The following is a 19,117-nucleotide window of genomic DNA, read 5'->3' as shown; positions in this document are numbered from 1 at the left end:
TTTTGGGCCCCACAATTCAAAAAGGATGTGGAGAAGCTTTAGAGAGTCCAGAGGAGAGCCACGTGCATGATCAGAGGTCAAGAAAACATACCTTACGACGACAGGCTGAGAGTTATGAGGCTCTTTAGCCTGGAAAAGCGCAGGCTCAGGGATGATCTAATGGCCACCTATAAGTTTATCATGGGTGACCACCAGTATCTGGGGGAATGTTTGTTCACCAGAGTGCCCCAAGGGATGATGAGGTCAAATGATTATAAACTACTGCAAGACCATTTCAGGCTGGACATAAGGAAGAATTTCTTTACTGTCCAAGCCCCCAAGGTCTGGAATAGCCTGCCATCGGAGGTGGTTCAAGCACCTACATTGAACACCTTCAAGAAAAAAATTGGATGCTTATCTTGCTGGGATCCTATGACCCCAGCTGACTTCCTGCCTTCAGTCGGGGGGCTGGACTGGATGATCTTCTGAGGTCCCTTCCAGCCCTAATGTCTATGAATCTATGAATCCAGCATTTGCTGAGGTAGTAGTTGAATACCATCTTTTGCCGGTCAGTAACTTGTCCTCCATATGGTTTCATGAGCCAGGGCAGGGACAGGTAAGCTGCATCTGCTATAATAAGTGGGGGCACAGCAACACCCTGGATCACTGCATTGGGAACTCCAGGAACATATTGTCCTTTCTCCATCATGCCAAGCAACAAGTTTCAAAAGACATGCACATCATGCATTCTTCCTGCCGAGCCTGTATAAATGTTAGTGAATCATCCTCAGTGATCATCATTTATGGCCTGGAGGATCACCAAAGCAAATCCCTTCTTCTTGGTGAATGACCAGCTCCCCTGGGATGGAGATCAGATTGGGATGTGTATGCTGCCTAATGCACCCACCCACTTAGGGAATCCATGGCCTTGAAGCCTTCAATAACTTGCCTGGGGTTATGGAGGCAGATTAAGCTGTTTGCTATGATGTCCTGCAGCACCTGGCATACCTCACATATCACCATCCCAGCTTTGCAGGGATCCACACTTAACTGGTTTCCAATGAAGCAGAGGCTGGTGAGGGTGGCCACTTTCATGATGGCCATGGTCACCCTCTTTTCTGGTGTTATAGAGTGATGCATGACAGTGTCCTGGTGCATAAAGTGCAGCAACAGTAGAAAGACTGTGTGCACAAAGGTGTCCCTGTTCATGCAGAAGCTCTGAAGCCACTGTTGATCATCCCATGTTGATAGTACAATGCACTCCCATCTGTCAGAGCTGCTTGCATGGACCCAGGCCTTGAGATAATTGCTCTATTGGTTGATCCACAGAACCTTGTCATCCTTGAGATCCATGGCTTCCTCTCAGTTCTCCAACTCCAACTCATGGCCCATTGACTGGTATAGCAAGGTCTCAGAAGCTGCTACCCAGCCTTAGCACATTGTAGAAGGTCCATCATAACCTGTGTTGTGTTCAGTAGCGGTATGTACATTATTAAGTGCCTCCATTCTTCAGTTAGACACCTCCAGGGCATCCAGCAGCATCTGGTTCTCCTTGCAGATTCCATCAGGATTCATGAAAACCATGTTGTTATACAGGACACAAAAACTACTGTTTCGCTCCGACCACCACCTGCTTGTACTAAAGGGGCTGAATAGGGAGGGCTGTTGAATAGGGTCATAGCATTAGAACAGCCCTGCTCTTTACATTTCAATTCCTACACACCTCAGGCTCCTGTAACTATTCCTCCTCTAAAAACTTGGGATGCCCAATGACCCCAGAAACCCATGATCCACCCAGGGCTGTGGATAATAGTGCTTAGTGAAACAATGAATAGACCCACCATGAAGCATCACCCCAGCAAACACCCCTAACCTGGCAGAAGCCGGGGAAGAAATGTGGGTGTAAGGTCTGGTGCTCTTTCTGAATAGTTCCCATTAGCACATCAAGAGCTGTGCCAGGCATCGAGGTACCAGAACCACCAAGTAATATCGAAGTCACAAATATCCAAAATCTCCCTGCACCCAGTTTTCAATGACGTGTTCAGCAGAAAAAAGGCAGGCGCTAAGCAGAACACTGAAATGGCCGAACCCTGAATTAAAGGTTGTTGAATAGGGACATTCACATTAACAGCATTAACAGGCCTGCTCTTTGCATTTCAATTCCTACACACCCCAAGTTCCTGTAACCTTGGGGTTTTAGGTTTTTTGGGAATTAACCCTGAAATCTGTCAAATGTTCAGCAGAAAAAAGGCAGAAGACTAAACGGATAAATCCATTCAGATCTGTCTGCTCAGAGAGTAGGGGTGAGATCTTTGACCATGAATACCTGTTTTGCCCCATTCCTGTTACCAGCTACTGCATCTGCTAGAAGGTGGAGATGTGTGCCTGAAGTGTGGAAACCAGCACAGACTGGAGCTGAGTGAATGCGTGAACACTGATGCAGGCAGCAATGGTCAAGAGAAAGCATGATGGAGGCTTTGGTGGCAGCCTCAGAATCATGAATACAGTCTGAAGATGAATGGCAGGACAAACTCCAGGAGGTGTATAGAAAGGTTGAAGAACAAGTGGCTGCTGCTCACTGGGACATCATGCCCAACACATGAGAACTTCTTGACCTGGCCAGACAGTCCTGTCAGGATATTTCAGAGAGCCAGCAAGTGGAGGCTATGTTTAGAGAGGAGCTCCTTAGATACATGACCCTGGCCTCCATTCATGAGCTGCCCCTTCCCCCACCCAGGACCACCCATGTGACATCCACTGTGCATGCCCCTATCCATTAGCTGACCCTCATGGAGGCCCCTATCCATGATCAACTCCTCCGTAGCGACAACCTCAGTGACAGCCACTGTGCCTGCAAGCAATAGGCACCCCTACTCTAGCAGGCCAAGGAGAGCTCCACTATGCTTTACGGATGAAGGGGAGGGTGAGACAGGGGGGGTACTGTGGGGAAAGAAAAGCCAGGTGATGGGTTTTTAGCTGTTAGTCCTGTTGCTTCTGTAGGAAAACAGGGAATGGGCATTGTGTTCCTGCATTATTTCAGTTCTGCTTTGGTTACTGACAATACAATAAATGCTTTAGTGAAATTAAAAAGAATTTTCATCCATGTCTGTCTACTGTAATGGGAAGGGTTGTAGAGGTGTGGGTTTTGTAGGGAAGGTAAGCCAAAACAAAGAAAACCCAGGCTTGTTTCAGATACATTGCACTAATGAAAGAGGACACACCCGCCTCTGGACTGATACGGGGGATGGTTTGCCCAGAATGTGGGGAGCAAACCCAGTGCTTCTCAGTGCTCCCCAGTCACCACACCTAAGGTTGGGGGGAGGTTTGGGGAGTGGCCGAGGGCTTTCAAGACCCAGGCTCTTATTATTGTGACCAGAGAAATACATAGTGGCCAAACCCAGGCTTGGTGGTGGTGGGCTGGCCCAGAATGTTGTTAATAAGGGGAACAATAATTGGGTGGGTTCTGCACAGCGCACATATTTCCTGAGCTAATGAAATAGCTTTTCAGGGATCAGGAGTTCAGCTGGTGATTTGCAGTGAAGGAGAACAAAGCAAATTTAAAACCGGGCAGGCAGGTTTGACTAACTGCTAATTGCCACTGTTGAAAGACAGGCATGCCTATCAGCAGCTCATGCAAGCCCTTCACCCTACAAGCCAGCAATCCCCCTCCCCCAACCCTTTTACACTTCCCCTCTTACACACAGGGAACAAGAAATGAAGAATCGAACAAAGCAAATAGAAACCTTTATTTACAAACCAAATATTAACCATAATTAAACAAACCACAGAACAGCTTTTATAAGATAACAATGCATAATTACTACAACAGAGGAATTTATTTTTACTACCATAATGATGCATGGTTCACGAATGAAAAAACAATCTAAGCAATAATCATTTCTAACTGAAAGACCTTGGCTCTAAGGTGGACTTTCTAAGCTTGACTGCAACCTGATAGATGGCAGAGCACAGATCCATACTGGCCTCTCCCACTCCCAGGCAGGAGCAGGGCCAACTACCAGCAGCCATAGAATCATAGCAAGGAGCCCAGCCATTATTTGCCAGTCCTCCTGGGTCTGGAAATGCCTCCTGGACTCAGAGCGATTCCTGTCATGCTGGATGGCCATGAATCTGTCCATAGCCAGATGGATCTGTCTCACCATCTCACACATCCAATGCTCACAGTCGCTGAGGGACTTCACGGTCCTGTCCATGCAAGCATCAGTGGCAACCTGCCTTGGTAACCTGCATGTCCTCAGCAGTAGCATTGCAAGCGGAGCTGAAAATCAAGAAATGCAGAAAATAGAGTTAATTAAGGATGCTCAATGCTCTAAAAAGATGCACTCAGTGAATCTTGCAAGTGGATAAAGAGTGGTGGGCCCAAAATTACTGAGAAGGGGTGCCTGGCAGCAGGCCCTGAATGGCTGCAAACAAGTGCTCAACTGCTTTGGCCACTGACATGCCTCCCTGCTGTGCGTTGCCCTGTACCTCCATGCATTGCCCACAAATTCCCAGGGTCTTTAAAGCCTATGCCATCCTCGTTTCCCCTTCACCTCACAGCCCAGCCTAATTGCAGCTGTCAGTTCAGGTGACAGGTAACTTAAAGGGTCCCCGGGGCTTCACATACCAGGAGTGGCGGTTGAGCTCCGTGGTCTATCCTCCTTGGAGGAAGCAGCAGGTGACATGCCTAGTACCCTGCTGCTATCTTCTCCACTAGAGCCCCCATGAGTTGCAGCAGTGGTTGGTGATGTCTCAGCAGGTGAGGATGCCCCAGAGGCCTCTGTCCCTATGAGTCAATGCCAATCCAGTACCTTCATTAGCAGCTGGAGGTATCTGTAATGGGCCATGTCATACAGTGGGTTGCCTTGCTGTGCTCTTGCAACATCCCTGTGGAAAGCTGCCTGCAGCAGCTCTGCCCTGACACAGCACTGGACCACTGGCCTGTTGTGCCCCGCTCACCTATTCTCCTGGCAGCATCAAGGTAGATGAACTGGCACACAACATTTGGCTCCCCCAGCATCCGCACCAGGCTCTTTGTTTTGGTGGAGGTCCAATTGGACCTAGACCTACATGCCCCAGTCCAGTCTGTTCTCCCCCAAATGTTAGACATCTCATATCAATAAGGGGGTACCCTAGGCCAAGGGAAGTTCACTCCCCTCCCCCCCACACGTTGTTTCTTAGGAAAGTTTGGACATTGGACATGCTGGCACCAGGCGGGGTCAAGGCAGAAAGGAGGGGTTCTGCACCAGTGACAACTTTGTATCTTATAGGCATACTTGTTTTGGACATCTTTTAGACCTGCTAGGTCTTTTAGCCCTGTGTATGCCATGGCACAGTAGCAGGCTACCCAATGAGCCATTTACTGAGAGTTAGGCCCCCAATGGGTGCCCACAGGCTCCCTGTTGGGGCATGACACAACATCAGGCTACCCAGCAACCCATGTGTCAAGACACCACTCCCAGCGGGACATGGTCTGAACTGCTGAGCACTTCAACCATAGCTGGTGAGGGAATGAATGCTGACAGAACTCATCTGCTATTCATAAAGCAGGCATGCTTAATGTTCATGTAGGCTCATAGAACTGCGTTTGTCAGGTTTATGTAAAACCAACAAGCAAATTAATGGCACTGGGGGAAAATTATGCCCCAGCCAGCTGCAAAGGGATGTTTTAGAGGTGCAGCATGGAGGGAAGCAGGGGTTCCTCATGGCTGTTGCTGGGCAGTCTGGGGATTTTTGCTGGCCAAGCAAGAGCTATGCGACTGTTGCAAGTTTTTGCGCCAGTCAGCAGTGTTCACCAGGGTTCCCCTCCTGGTGTGCTAAGGATGTCCTAAAACATTCATTACACACAAATACCTACAAATTGTAGTGACACTTGGTGGACAAGGATGCTCACTACACAAAAATTGAAGTAACATCTAATGAGCTACAAAGGGGCTCCCCACATGTCATTCAGTGAATTACCATGTACACATGACCAATTAATGGCTGCACCATTCCAAGCTGCATCATTGCAAGCTAACTACATCAGGATGGGGATTAGTTTATGTTGGTGCAAACTCATTTAAATTGCCAAACATTCGTGTACGTGTAAAGTGTGATGCCATTAAGCCACACAAAAGCGCAATTTTCATCACATGTACATGACCCCTTCATCATGTGTACAAGCACCCTGAAAGACCAGACTGAACAAACAGAGCAAGCAGCAAGTTAAGCCCTCTCTGCACTCTACTGGAGTGTCCAGAGAATGCTTTTTGGCATACTGTCTTCACAAGAGATATTTCAGACAAAGCTTTATGAACTCCTAGAAGAACTGACAGGAACTAAAGTGTTTGTCAGTGATATTCTGGTACATGGCAGCAATAGAAAAGAACATGACAAAAACTAATAGTATGACAAAAAAACAAAAAACTCATCAGACACAGGAAGTGCCACCTCAAACTGAATTGCAGCTAAATAAATGAGTATAAAAAATGTTAGTTCCTTTAGTTACAACCTTAAAAAGGGAGATGCCAGATGTGATCCAACAAAATAGTTTCATAGTTTCATAGTTGGTAGGGTCGGAAGGGACCTGAGCAGATCTTCAAGTCCGACCCCCTGCCATGGCAGGAAAGAGTACTGGGGTCAAATGACCCCGGCAAGGGGTTCATCCAGCCTCCTTTTAAAGACCCCAGGGTAGGAGCCAGCACCACTTCTCTTGGAAGTTGGTTCCAGTTCCTAGCTGCCCTGACAGTGAAGTAGCGCCTCCTGATGTCCAGCCTGAATCTACCCTCTGCCAGCTTGTGGCCATTATTTCTTGTCACTCCTTGGAGTGCTCAGGGGAACAGGGACTCCCCCAATGCCTGCTGGTCCCCCTTGACTAGTTTCTAAATGGCCATTGGATCCCCCCTTAGCCTTCTCTCGTGGAGGCTGAACAGGTTCAGGTCTCATAGCCTCTCTTTGTAGGGCCTGCCCTGCTGCCCCGATCATGTAAGTGGCCCTCCTCTGGACCCTCTCCATGTTGTCCACATCCCTCCTGAAGTGCAGCACCCAGAACTGGATGCAGTACTCCAACTGCAGCCTGACCAGTGTCGCATAGAGGGGGAGGATCACCTCCTTGGACCTGCTTCAGATGCATCTGTGGATGCATGACAAGGTACGGTTGGCCTTCCTGACCACGTCCCCACACTGTCGGCCCATGTTCATTTTGGCATCAATAATGACTACAAGATCCTTTTCTGCCTCTGCACTGACAAGAAGGGAGTTCCCCAGCCTGTAGGTATGCTGCTGGTTCTTCCTTCCCACGTGCAGTACCTTGCACTTGTCAGTGTTGAAACCCATCCTATTCTCATTCCAAGTAGAATGAATAAAGCAGCTAGAAGCTACAATGCCTCCCCTCCCCATTTTTTTTTCAAATGGTGACCTACTAACAAGATTTTTACTGAGTTTAGCAAAACTCTTGTTTTAAAAGGACTGGGGGTGAGAAACAAGGAACAAGTGATATTGAGATAGGAATCTAGACAAGCTTTTCCAAAACATGAAGGTTGTCTTTCACCCTTGAAACAAAAACAAAATGCTGTTAGGAAAAGGAAGAAATAACATTAAGTGATGAAACTTCACAAGTAGTAGTGGGAATAGGATTGTTGCATGAAGGATATCCAAAGGCACACAGATCAATAGAACTTATGCCAGCATGACAAATTATCCTGAAATGGAGAAGGAATGATTTGCCACTGTTATTTGATGTAAAAATGTTGTCTGAATACACAGAGAGTTACACAGGAACTGTTGAAAGAGACCACAAACCACTAGAGAACAGTCCTGACAATCCTTTAGATTCTGCGCTTCCAAGATTTCAGGACTTGAAAGTAAAAATACAAGGAGAAAAGAAATCTTTGTGGTAAATCATCATCCTTGTGGTAAATCATCTCTCACAATTTTGTGGAGAAAAATTGTACCAACCAACCAAACAATCAAACAGCCTTGGAAGAATAGGTACACATGATACTATTACTCCTACCATTGTCTATAAATAAAATGTCATATATAGTGAGAGTAACAGAGTGTGAACACTTTAATAAACTCACAGAAATGCTGGATGCAATCCTCTGGGAGGCAGGTCTGAGGGGAAAAGGAGTCCAGGATATCTAGCTGTATTTTAAATAGGTCAACAGAAATAATCCTGATGCAATGGAAGAATAGCAATTGTAAGAGCAAGCAAGCTAGCTAAACAGCAGTCTCTTCTCATCAGAGAAGAATATCGGGAATTTCAGACCAGCTAGTCTTACCTCAATATTTGAAAAGCTCATGGAGTAAATCATCAAGGAATCTACTATGAAGCATCTAGAGGAAAACAAAGCGATCAAAAACTGACCGCATGGATTCATCAAGACTAAGTCATGCTGGACCAATATAATTTCCTTCTACGACAGGCTCTTTGGATGTTAGGGAAGTAGTAGATGTGACATACCTTGTCTTTAGCGATGCTTTTGACACGGTCTCCCGTGAGATTATTAATCAGCTAAGGAAATACAGACTAGATGAAAGTACTGTACGATGGATATTCAACTGGTTGCTCAACAAGTAGTCATCAATGGCTCAATGGCTAGTTGAGAGGAGGTATTGAATAGAGTTCCACAAAGGTCTGTCCTGGGTCCAGTATTATTTAACATCTTCATTAATGATTTGGATGATGGGATTTAATATATGCTTACCAAATTTGCAGATGACACCAAGTAGGCTGGAACTGCAGACACTATAAGAGAGTAGGGCTAGGTTCCAGAATGACCTGGATAAACTGGAGAAATAGTCTGAAATCAATCATATGAAATTCAACAAGGACAAGTGCAAAGTCCTTCTCTTCGGATTGAGTAATTGCTTGCACAAATACAAACTGGGGAATGACTGGCTAGGTTCTGCTACAACAGAGAAAGACCTGTGAGTTATGGTGGACTATAAACTGAGTATAAGCCAACAGTGTCGGAAAATAAAAGCCAACAGCACAGTGGGTTGTATTAACAGAACTGTCTTTTGCAAACCAAGAGAAGTGATTCTTCTGCTTTATTCAGCACCGGTGTGGCCTCACATGGGCTATTGTGCTCAGTTTCAGCCCCCATACGTCAAGAAAAATATTGACATTTTGGAAAGAGTCCAACAGAGAATGACAAAAGTTATTGAAGGCCTGGAAAATATCACTTATGAGGAAAGTCTGAAAGAACTAGGACTATTTAGTCCAGAAGCTAAAGAAGGAAGACTGTGGAGGGGTTTTGATAACAGTTTTCAAATGTCTGAAAAGTGATAGACTTTTCTCTGTGCCTGTAGAGTGTAGCAATAGAAGTTATAATTTAGAGATGCTCCTTAACAGGACATTGAGGGAGTTGGTTAATAAATGGTACCTCAGTTAGGAAGGAGCTAGCTGGTTAGTTGGAAAGCTATAAAAGGTCTACAGTGATTGCCTACTGCTCTGCAATTAAAGTTTGCTGTTCAGCTCTTCTCGTTTATTGTACGCATGTATTTACTAAACCCAATGATCACTACATATGGCACAGGATTAAAAGCAATAGTCTCAAACTGTAGAAGAGAAAGTTTAGGTTGTAGATGAGGAAGAACTTTCTGACCATGAGAGTGGGGAAGTAATGAAACAGGCTGCCTAGAAAAGTTGTGGAATCTCCATTCCTGGAAATTTACAAGAACATGCTAAACAGACACTTGACTTCTTTTCTAGACTTCTTTTCCTATGATCTTATGCTTAAGGGGGAAAAATAAGGTCAAGATTCTTGCACAAAACCAATGGATTTCCTTGTCTACCAGATCATCAGGAAAGGAAAAACACCAGACTTGACTGGAGAAAGCAGAAAGGAAACAAAACAGTGATTCCAAATAAAATGCATTGAGAGATTCTGCAAAAGACCCAAGCAGAATACCTCTGAATGGTACTATGCAGGAGACACAGTTTCTTATATAGTGAATGTGTGAATAGAAGAAATGGCCAAAGGCTATTGCTTTGTGCAAAATACCTGAGATGGAACTGCAACAAACTTATGATAATTCATGATATGACTAGCACAGCCTGACAGCAATCAGCAACAGATTTATCTGAATGCAGAGAAATCCACTACCTGCTGATAGTTGATTATTACAGTTTGTTGTTTCAAAGTGACTCAGGTAAGTGAAACATCAGCCAGCACTGTAGAGAATTGCACTAAGTTAGTATTCACCACACGTGGTATTTGCAATGAGCTAATTTTGAAAAAATGGCCCATAGTACACAATGAAGCATTCTGAAGAATGGCAAAGAATTATTGTTTCTCTCACACACAACTAAGCAGCCTATGTTGACCACAGTCCAATGGCTAGCTGAAAAAAATGTACAGACAGCAAGCAGATGACCACCAAGGCTAGTTAGAACACTTACTTAAAAACAGAGATAAAATATGGAGCTTCACCCCCACAAATGCTAATGAACAGCAGGGACAGACCCATAATACCTGTGAAAATGTTTCTTCCAGTTCAGTGGTTTTAAAGCTGTGGTCCAAAGACCCCTGGGGGTACACAGACTGTCTAAGAGGTCCACACAAGATGACTATGATGAAGCAAAATCATGTGAATACCCACACTTACAATTCAAAGGGGCCTACACCTCCATTCAACATTTCCAGAGGGATCTACACCTCCATTCAAAATTTTTTAGAGGTCTGCAAGTGCAAAAAAAGTTGAAAACTGTTGTTCTACTTCTCAGAGATAAGCTCTCAAGAAAATAGAAAAGAGCTGTTGGGATGGATAGAGTAAGAAGGTACCTCTATTCCAATAAAAAAGCTAGAACGCTGAAACCTTTCACAAGATCCCCAATATGGTGATGCAAAGCTTTAAGTGGTCATTCTCACAATGGCTCAGTAATCAAACTAGTTGAATAGCCTAGGCACACAGAACCAGATAGAGAATGGACAGTTATTTTGGCAACAGGCTGACACCTGATGATGAAAATATAATCTGTAATTCAGAAGAAGCAAGGGGAACACTGACTGTAATCCCGGCAAACATTTAGATCCACCCAGAGAAGAGATTATTACAATAAACAGACAGTCACCAGATGATACTATCCTTGTATCTATAAGCATAAGGAACAATACACATTCCAACTGAGAGACAAGAGTTAAACCCAAAGATTGGAAAAGTATGATGTCTCTCAATGGTGTTACTCACCAGCAATATTAGCAATGACAGCTCTAAGCTTCTTTTGGTTGCATAGTGGATGTGTTATATTCATCCACAATTAAACAGCAGATTTAGTGTCTCATTATGAGGGACACAAAATGTGACACTAAAACGCCTCTTCTTGGTCTCTTTTGTCTACATGCTGACTTAGCTGCTAAGAGCAGGATGGGGGGTTTGAAAAGCTCTCTTAATAAAAATCCATTTTAGCTTGCTCTATCCCAAACTGGACTCTCATTTTTGCAAGCATTGTACACCAAAACAAAATATTCTATAGGACTTCAAACAGTAGAAAAACAGCAGCAAAACAAACAACAGCTAAAACATAGCAGCAATATGGGAAGAAGTGGTTCAAATCTCTGGATTTGACTTTATTGCCACAAAATGGTAAGGGTGGGCAACTAGCAAACAATACCTAAATATATATATAGCCTTTGAATTTTGCCTTTTCCCTCTTTTAGAATATTCTACAAATGCAAATTTAAAAAATATCTTGCTACTGGAAATAGCTCTATGAATGGTTTATACAGAAAAAAAAAATTACCATGCGACTGTTTGCAAATTGTTTCCTACAAGTTAACTTTCACATGTTGGGATCCATAAACTGATGTTTGAGCTGTATGATTACAATTACTTACATCACACAGTATGGTTTCTGTTCCTGAACTGGATGACCAAGGCTTTATAAATATCTGTTCTTTGCAAAACAACTTTCTTTTGATTAATTTTAAAATTCAATGAACCTCAGCCATGGGTCTAAAATGTGTTTTCTATTTATATTTGTAACAAAAGATTTGTGGGACATAATGTTCATGGAAGTTAAGAAAAGTCACACAATCATAGTAAAATTGGTTTTAGAAGACCTTTAAATATGCTATTCTTGCTGTTCTCCCAGGTTCAACTTTGGTAACAAAGAAATGTAATTGCCAACAAACGCGATGTGGCAAGAAAATAAAAATGGCATTTCAAGTGACCATATAAGACACATGAGACTGATCTAGGAGAACAGGAAAAACAGTATCTTGCAATTACCATACATATTAAAGTGACCTAAATGCTAAAGAAGGTGAACTCATCCATAAAATATTGGCAAACAGATGTGATAAAAATGAACCATGGACAATATAAATCTCCAAAAATGAAGGTCTTTGAGGAAAATCATTATTGGTTGTCATCATGGTATTGAGATGGACAAGTGCATGAACTTTACAAAGACATTTAGACCAGTCCTAAATGCAAAAGGAAGACTTCCTGTTTATATTAACATGAGGCTTTTTAATGGTAATGGAAGGAACGGTATCTTTAAAAAAAGAACAGAAGGCCTTGAAGAGGAAGAGTTTAGTATTTATAAGAAAGTGGGCTCCTTCCTGTACCAGCTGCTATGTTCTGATATGGCAGCTGAGGATTCCCTCCAGCTAGTGCAAAACTGGTGAGCCATTTCTCATGTTATAAATACACCAGTCTGCAGTGCTCCTGACAAGACCCTGCCCACTTGCTTCCATTCCTAAAATACTAAACACAGAAATTAGGTGGCAAAATCTCCCCGATGGTTCCCCATTGTTGCCCACAATCTTGACAGACAGAACTATCAAGAGTGACAGCAAGGAATACCCCCAATTCCAGGTTTGGCATATGCATAACAGGAGCAGGTAAAAGAAGCTTGGGATTGTTCCCAAAAGCGGCACAAAAACCCTGAAAGATATACTCTAAAAAGAGAATGTAGGAGGGAGTAGAGAAGGGGGAATAGGAATAGTACAATGAATAAGAGAAATAAGTCTTAGTGCAGTGAGACCCTTAAGAAAAGAGGCCTGTACAAAACAGGAGAGATCTTGTGAACTAGAAAGGATAAGATAAACATTGGAACTTGTATTTGAAGCACTGATTTTTGCTGTATACAAAGTCAGTCCTTGAGCAGATCATATTATTTCTGGAAAAAAAAATGATTTTCAATAAAAGTGTTCAAGGGGAACAGAACTAAAACACCTTTCATGTTTTATTTTATTCATCAAAAATAAAGAAAATATATCAATATTGGAAGGTTTGTAGGAAGGATTGATTTCAATGAAATTGTATTTCTCAATTAATTTTCAATAATAAATTTCAACCATCTATAATCAAATTTGATGCAGTTACACAACATTTTCCTTAATTCAAATAGTGGAAAGCTGTGCTACTGGGAGCAGTCTACCTTCATTTACAACTATCAAGTCCTGGGTTTTCATGAGTAGCAATGATTCATAGATATTAAGGCTATAAGGGTTTATTGGCAACTTTTGCTCTGACATCATGCCTAATAAAAGCCAGTACAGATCTTAACTCAGTAATTTTACATCAAGCTCATAGTATCCTTGGTTCAAATCCACAATACATGCCTTTAAATCAATGGAACTTTTGAAGTCAATATAGCTTTATGGATTTATATACCAGCTAAGAACTTTGCACTTACCTATTCATTTTTTATTTCATTCCATTTTTAGCGTTTTTTAATTGATTTAATTTCTGAGCTCTTTATGCTTTTAAAACTAATAATATTGACATTTGGACCTGTTGTAAAGACTGAGACTAAGAAAGACACTGTATTTTTCACTAAGTATATTGAATGGAAAGTTCCTGTAGGACAGATGGAGCTTTCAGACTCAGGGAAGCTATAACTCAACGGAAGCTATAAATGAATAGGTTTGACTATATTCCTGATTTTCATTTCTAAATTCCCTTACCAATTTAGAACTCCCATAAAACCTCCAAGCTTTGTATTTCTAAGGAGTTGCTGTTCTTCTTGGATCATTGCTTTAATCACAAATAAAGGTACTGCCTATATTTTTGCTACCCCCTTGTTTAACAAAGCTCTTTAGTACATGCTTGACTTTACATATGTCCCACTAAGAGCATTTGACCTATTTACATGCTTAATGTTTCAGTCTTGACAGACTTATTGTGCAAATAAGTTGCATCAGTGTAAACAAGATCCCCAAGGGTGTTATTTCAATTGCCTCTACATGCTTATCACTTGAAACTTTTGTTGTGATGAGTCCACATGGCCTTACTAAAGAACTTATATTTCTAACCTTCCTCCCCAAGGCTTGCAAATGTTTTATCTGAATTAAACCCTAAATGACCAACAGCACGTTTTTCTTTGTCGATACAATGTCTGTGTCCTTCTATTAAAAAATCTCTTTCAACACCCTTATCTGTTCCGTTTGAAAAACAGGCCATTTAAAAACTTTCCTCAAGTTATTTCAACCTTTGCTTTTTTTAAATCTTGAAGATGTTTTTAGTAACATAGTTCATAAGCTTCTGATATCAGATGAAAAGAAAGCCCCTTTTATCATGGGTGTCCCTTATTTACCTTATTTATAATAGCTTGTACACTTAAAATTAGGTCAAAAAATCTATGATCTTGTTAGTTGGCCCACTGTCTACGGAGGCAATGTTCTTGCATGCTTCAGGAACAATTAGCTGTCTTTCGTGATTCCTCATATATGATCCCAGCTTATACAATGATTCCTCATTATTTGGCCAAATGAATATATCCCCTTGTCCTGAACTTTCTAATCCAAAGTAAAGTACTCTGTCTTCATTTAATTTTACATTTCTCTGAATCTTTTTAATTAGCATATCTTTTGAATGCTCACAATAGACCATGATGACAATAAGCAAAAAGAACTTTGATTGGCACAGTTACAAACGTTAATTGAGTAGTACGTATATGAGTGCACAAAATCACACAGAAGAGAGATGATGATATAATTGACACTATAGTGAAGAGCTGGAACAAAGATACATTGTAGGAATTCTAAAATGGAGGGGGAAATGAAATCATAAGGCTAATTCCCTTTGTGTGCCTAAATGGCATGTACACAGCCACATAATTGCAAGGTGTAGCACGTACATACAGTTTTCAATTCTGTTCCTCATTCTCATGAAATGGAATTGCCTTGTGCTGGAAGTGAAAACAGAAGAAAGCCCTCCCGCTGTTTAGCCCAGTAGCCTAATGGTTAATATACTTGACAGGGGAATAAAAGATGCTCCCTGAGAGGATGCAAACCTGTATGTCTTGCTTTCTAACAAAATACAGTATTATAACTACCAGGCCATAGGCTGTGCATTGCCTAGGCCTCTCTCCTGCTCTCTTCTTCTGGCGCAACAAAGAAATTAGGGCCAGAAGAAAAAGAACAAAGCAGAGGATGCATAGCCTAGTGAAATCGATGTTCCCTATAAAAGGAGGCCCTTCATTCCAGTCTGGGTCCCCTGGTTCAAACTGGACATGAACTTTCCCAGTGCCGTTTACCCATTTTATCCAATGAATATTACATGCAAGGTGGAGTGGGCAATTGCCCTAACCACTAAACAATATTAACTCTAAAACCTAAAACAAGGGATTAGACAAATTCATGGAAGACAGGTTTAGTGGGAGCTGTCCTCTGACATTACTAAATCAATTATAGTTGATGCCTGGGAGGGTATGACAGGGAATGGACCACATGCCCTGGTTGTACTCTCCCATGAAGGCATCTGTTACTTGCCACTGTCAGAGACAGGATTCTGGGTTATATGGCCCATTGGTCTGACCCAGTATGCTACTTATATTTCTATATTCACTTAGCTATTGAGATAAAAGGTGTGTACACCCAGGCAACCTATTCTGCTCTGCAGCCACTCAGTCAGAGGGCAGTCCTAGTAGTCATGCTCAACCTGTGTGTGAGCTTGCTCATCCAAGGCTGAGTCAAAAACTGCATGAGAGTGCCAAAAAACTGCATTTACAGAGTTCAGCATGTGCCACTCAGGAACGTAAAGGGAAATATGACTTAGCTCGCAATACACTGAAATAGGATTGGGGATCAATCAGTGTAACAAGTATGACAACATTTTTGCAGTGTTTTTTGATAATCGAAGTTGTAGTTGATGGCTCATGTGGCCCTTTCCTATCTTCCTATGATCCCTGCTGTGGTTTTCAAGTGTGTATCTGAGAGCACCAACACTTCTAGTGATTGAAGTAGAAACCTCTCGTTTCTGACTGAAACAAGCTCCGTGATACACTATTCCCAGGGACTAATTCCTTTCAAAGAATATGACATTAAAAATGAAGTGGGGTGAAGAAAGAGAGGATAGGAAGAGACAGAGAGAAAAAAGAAAGCAAGTCTAATAGAAAAAGGACCATAACTTTGTTCAGCATGCAGTTTGTGTTGGATTTTCTGATAAGTTCAGCTCCTAAATAAATTGGCACTAAATTTGCTAAATAATGACTAAGTAATAATTGTAGGTTTGCTAAATAATTCAGCATGTTGGGTGATGATCCCTTGAAAATATGACTGTAACTATCACAGTAGGAGCTGCTGAAATATTATGAAACCAAGGTCTTGATAAGGCTTGTGTAAATCTGGCTTACAGCCAGCTGAAAAACACCATTTTGTTTTGGGGGGAAACAGTAAGGTTTTGTCATTTGCTTTCATTCTGGAGTTATGTTGGCTCACATGTATAACACTATAAATATCTATTTGTAAGCACTGATAGATTCCAAATTGCATAAATAAAATAATGAATTACCCTGAACCTGACTTCTTTTTATCCTTCTTTTTCTTGTTGGCCTTCTCTTTTTTCCCTTTCTTATCATTTTTCTTGTCATTTTTGCCTCTCCCTTTTTTGCCTCCTTTCTCTTCATCTTCACCATCTTCACCACCCTCCTCTTTGGATTTCTGATTTGCTCTGTTTTTCCTGCTTTTGCCGACTTCTTCATCAGAATCACTCTCAAGCCCCACACGTATTCTCTGTGGTCTCTTGCGTGGTACACGGTGCACAGGATCTGGTTTTTGGTCTCCCTCATCATCACCATCTGTTTTATTCTCTTCTATAGATTCATGATCATTTTTAGGAAGGAAACACACAAAGGAGAACCAGTCATTTAGTTGTATGGAGACCTCCCTGTTACTAAGACAACCTTCAGTTTCACATATTGTAACAGGAAAATTGTTCATCCCCAGTTACCTGTTTTGTCATTTTCTTCACTTTCAGCTGCACTGCCTTCTTCAACTTCCACTATGAGGGAAAAAAAGGCAAATCATGATGCATACTGAATAGCAAATAGCCATTAAAGCAGGATGTTAAAGGTATGCTTACGAATTACTTAATATGGAATAATATTGCCTCCCTGGGTAACTCTCGTATTTTCATGCCTAACTGTGACTAGAGCTGACTGGATTTTGGAAAACCCATAAGGTTTAGGATCACAGAGGAAGGGTAAAGGATACCAAAAGGGCAGTTTCTCTGGGAGATTCAGTTCCAGAATCCAAATTTCAAAGTAGCAAGAGGTGATCCCGTTCTTTTTTAGAAGGCAAGGATTTCCTAGGGTGATATCTTTAATTGGACCAACTGTATAGCTGGGATACAGCAGCTTGATGGAGAATGTCTTTTATTTGAAAGCTTGTCTAAGGATGCTGTTACAGGTTACCTTTGAAACATTTAAATCTGTGAACTGTCATGCCATCAAAAAGTTAGAACAGGTTCAGAGTGGTTAAAGGTTAACATTTAATGCTGTCTCAGACCTACACAACTGTGACTTGCTAATAGGGTCTGGGACAGACATTGCATAAACCAGTTTGAGCTCAATCAGTTATGTCTAATACTACATTCAACCAGGCTTATCTCAGACTGGTTTCAGCCATTTTGAAACTGGTTTATGTGCACTGAATGTCTGTTGTGTTACAGGTTTAAACCACTTTTTGATCATTTAAACTGGTTTATGTCCCTAGCCTAGAGGGCTTGGCAAGCAGGGGTATGAACATGAGCCAGGACTTTCCCTTCCTCTGGGGTGGGAGAGGAGGGGAGAGGGTAACATAGCTTGGCATGCTGTGGTTTCCCTAAAGAGGCAGAGCTGTGTCTTTCCTTACTTCCCAGTCAGCAGGAGCCAACTGCAGCCATGGGTGGGCAAGGAAAAGTCTTAAAGACATGATAGAGTTGGTAACATCTGAGGAGATCCAGTAATGCATTAAGGGAACAAGCTGGAGATTGGTTTAGGGAGGGAAGAGCACTCATGTGTAAGGGCTGTAGTGAGTAGAGATTGAGCGACTGGCTTTGTGTATTAACATGTTATTAGATGGTGTGGTACCTGGTACCGAGGTGTTTATGGAACCACAGGTATTATTCCTGCTTAGAATTAGAATCCACACCCGATTTCATCTTTTGAGGTTTTGTTCTCACCAAATTGCTTACCCAGCAGAAGATATTGTTTCTGTTAGACATAAATAAGAACCTACCAAATTTGGGGCAGCTACCCCCCAATTTCATGGTTTGAGAACTGTGCCAGTCACCATTTTCATGGCAGAGCACAGCAACCCACCCCCATGGCCATCTGTCAATCTCTGGGGAGGGATGGGACTTCCAGGGCCCCTTGGCCAATCAGAGGCATGGGGGGAGCACTTCACTCGGCAGTGAAACTCTCCACTCTCCCCCACACCCTCCCCATGCTTCAGGACAGCAGAGCTTCTCAGTTCTCACCCTTTTCTGTTTGCAGCTCCCTTCCCGCCACCCCCCACTTACTGGCCATTTTCATGCTTTTTCATGGGGACTGGGTTTTTATGCGGGCAATCTGCTGATTTAATGGTTCCTACAAAAATCAAGAAATCACAATGTTGGTGGGTGCCTAGACATAAGTAACTATGGATGCTTGCAGACATTAAAAAAATGGCACTTTACTTTAAACTTGGTGTGTTCCCAAGCCCCTCACATGACCAGAAGAGGCAGCACATTACTTCAACCCACTCACTTGGCTGTAAAGATTGGGTGCCTTAGTAGGATTTTTTTGGTGTTTAAATGTAACAGCTGATTGACTTAGCTTTAGCTAAAAGCACCAAAAAGCCCCACTGATGTGCCCCATCTTTACAGACACTGCAGAGCTGGATTGAAGTAATACACTGCTGCTTCCAGTAAAGTGTGGGGTTTTTTTTGGTTTTGGTTT

At 42.3% G+C, this 19,117-nt stretch overlaps 1 protein-coding gene across 1 annotated transcript in view; it reads right to left on the bottom strand.

Moving 5' to 3' along the window:
- Positions 1–18,706, bottom strand: part of TMC1 (transmembrane channel like 1) — a 105,890-nt gene extending 87,184 nt beyond the window's left edge. The window contains exons 1-3 of the mRNA XM_025204454.1: positions 18,700–18,706; positions 17,149–17,199; positions 16,711–17,011 (exon numbers count right to left, since the gene is read on the bottom strand). Of these exons, the coding sequence (XP_025060239.1) occupies positions 16,711–17,011; positions 17,149–17,199; positions 18,700–18,706 (359 nt within the window). The remainder of the gene's footprint in view (positions 1–16,710; positions 17,012–17,148; positions 17,200–18,699) is intronic.
- Between the last annotated feature and the right edge of the window lie 411 nt (positions 18,707–19,117).

Source organism: Alligator sinensis, unplaced genomic scaffold (genome assembly GCF_000455745.1).
Source record: "Alligator sinensis unplaced genomic scaffold, ASM45574v1 scaffold308_2, whole genome shotgun sequence".
In the NCBI taxonomy this organism is placed as follows: Eukaryota; Metazoa; Chordata; order Crocodylia; family Alligatoridae; genus Alligator; species Alligator sinensis.
Note: the sequence above shows the minus strand (reverse complement) of the source record. Positions and strands in the feature narration are given on the sequence as shown.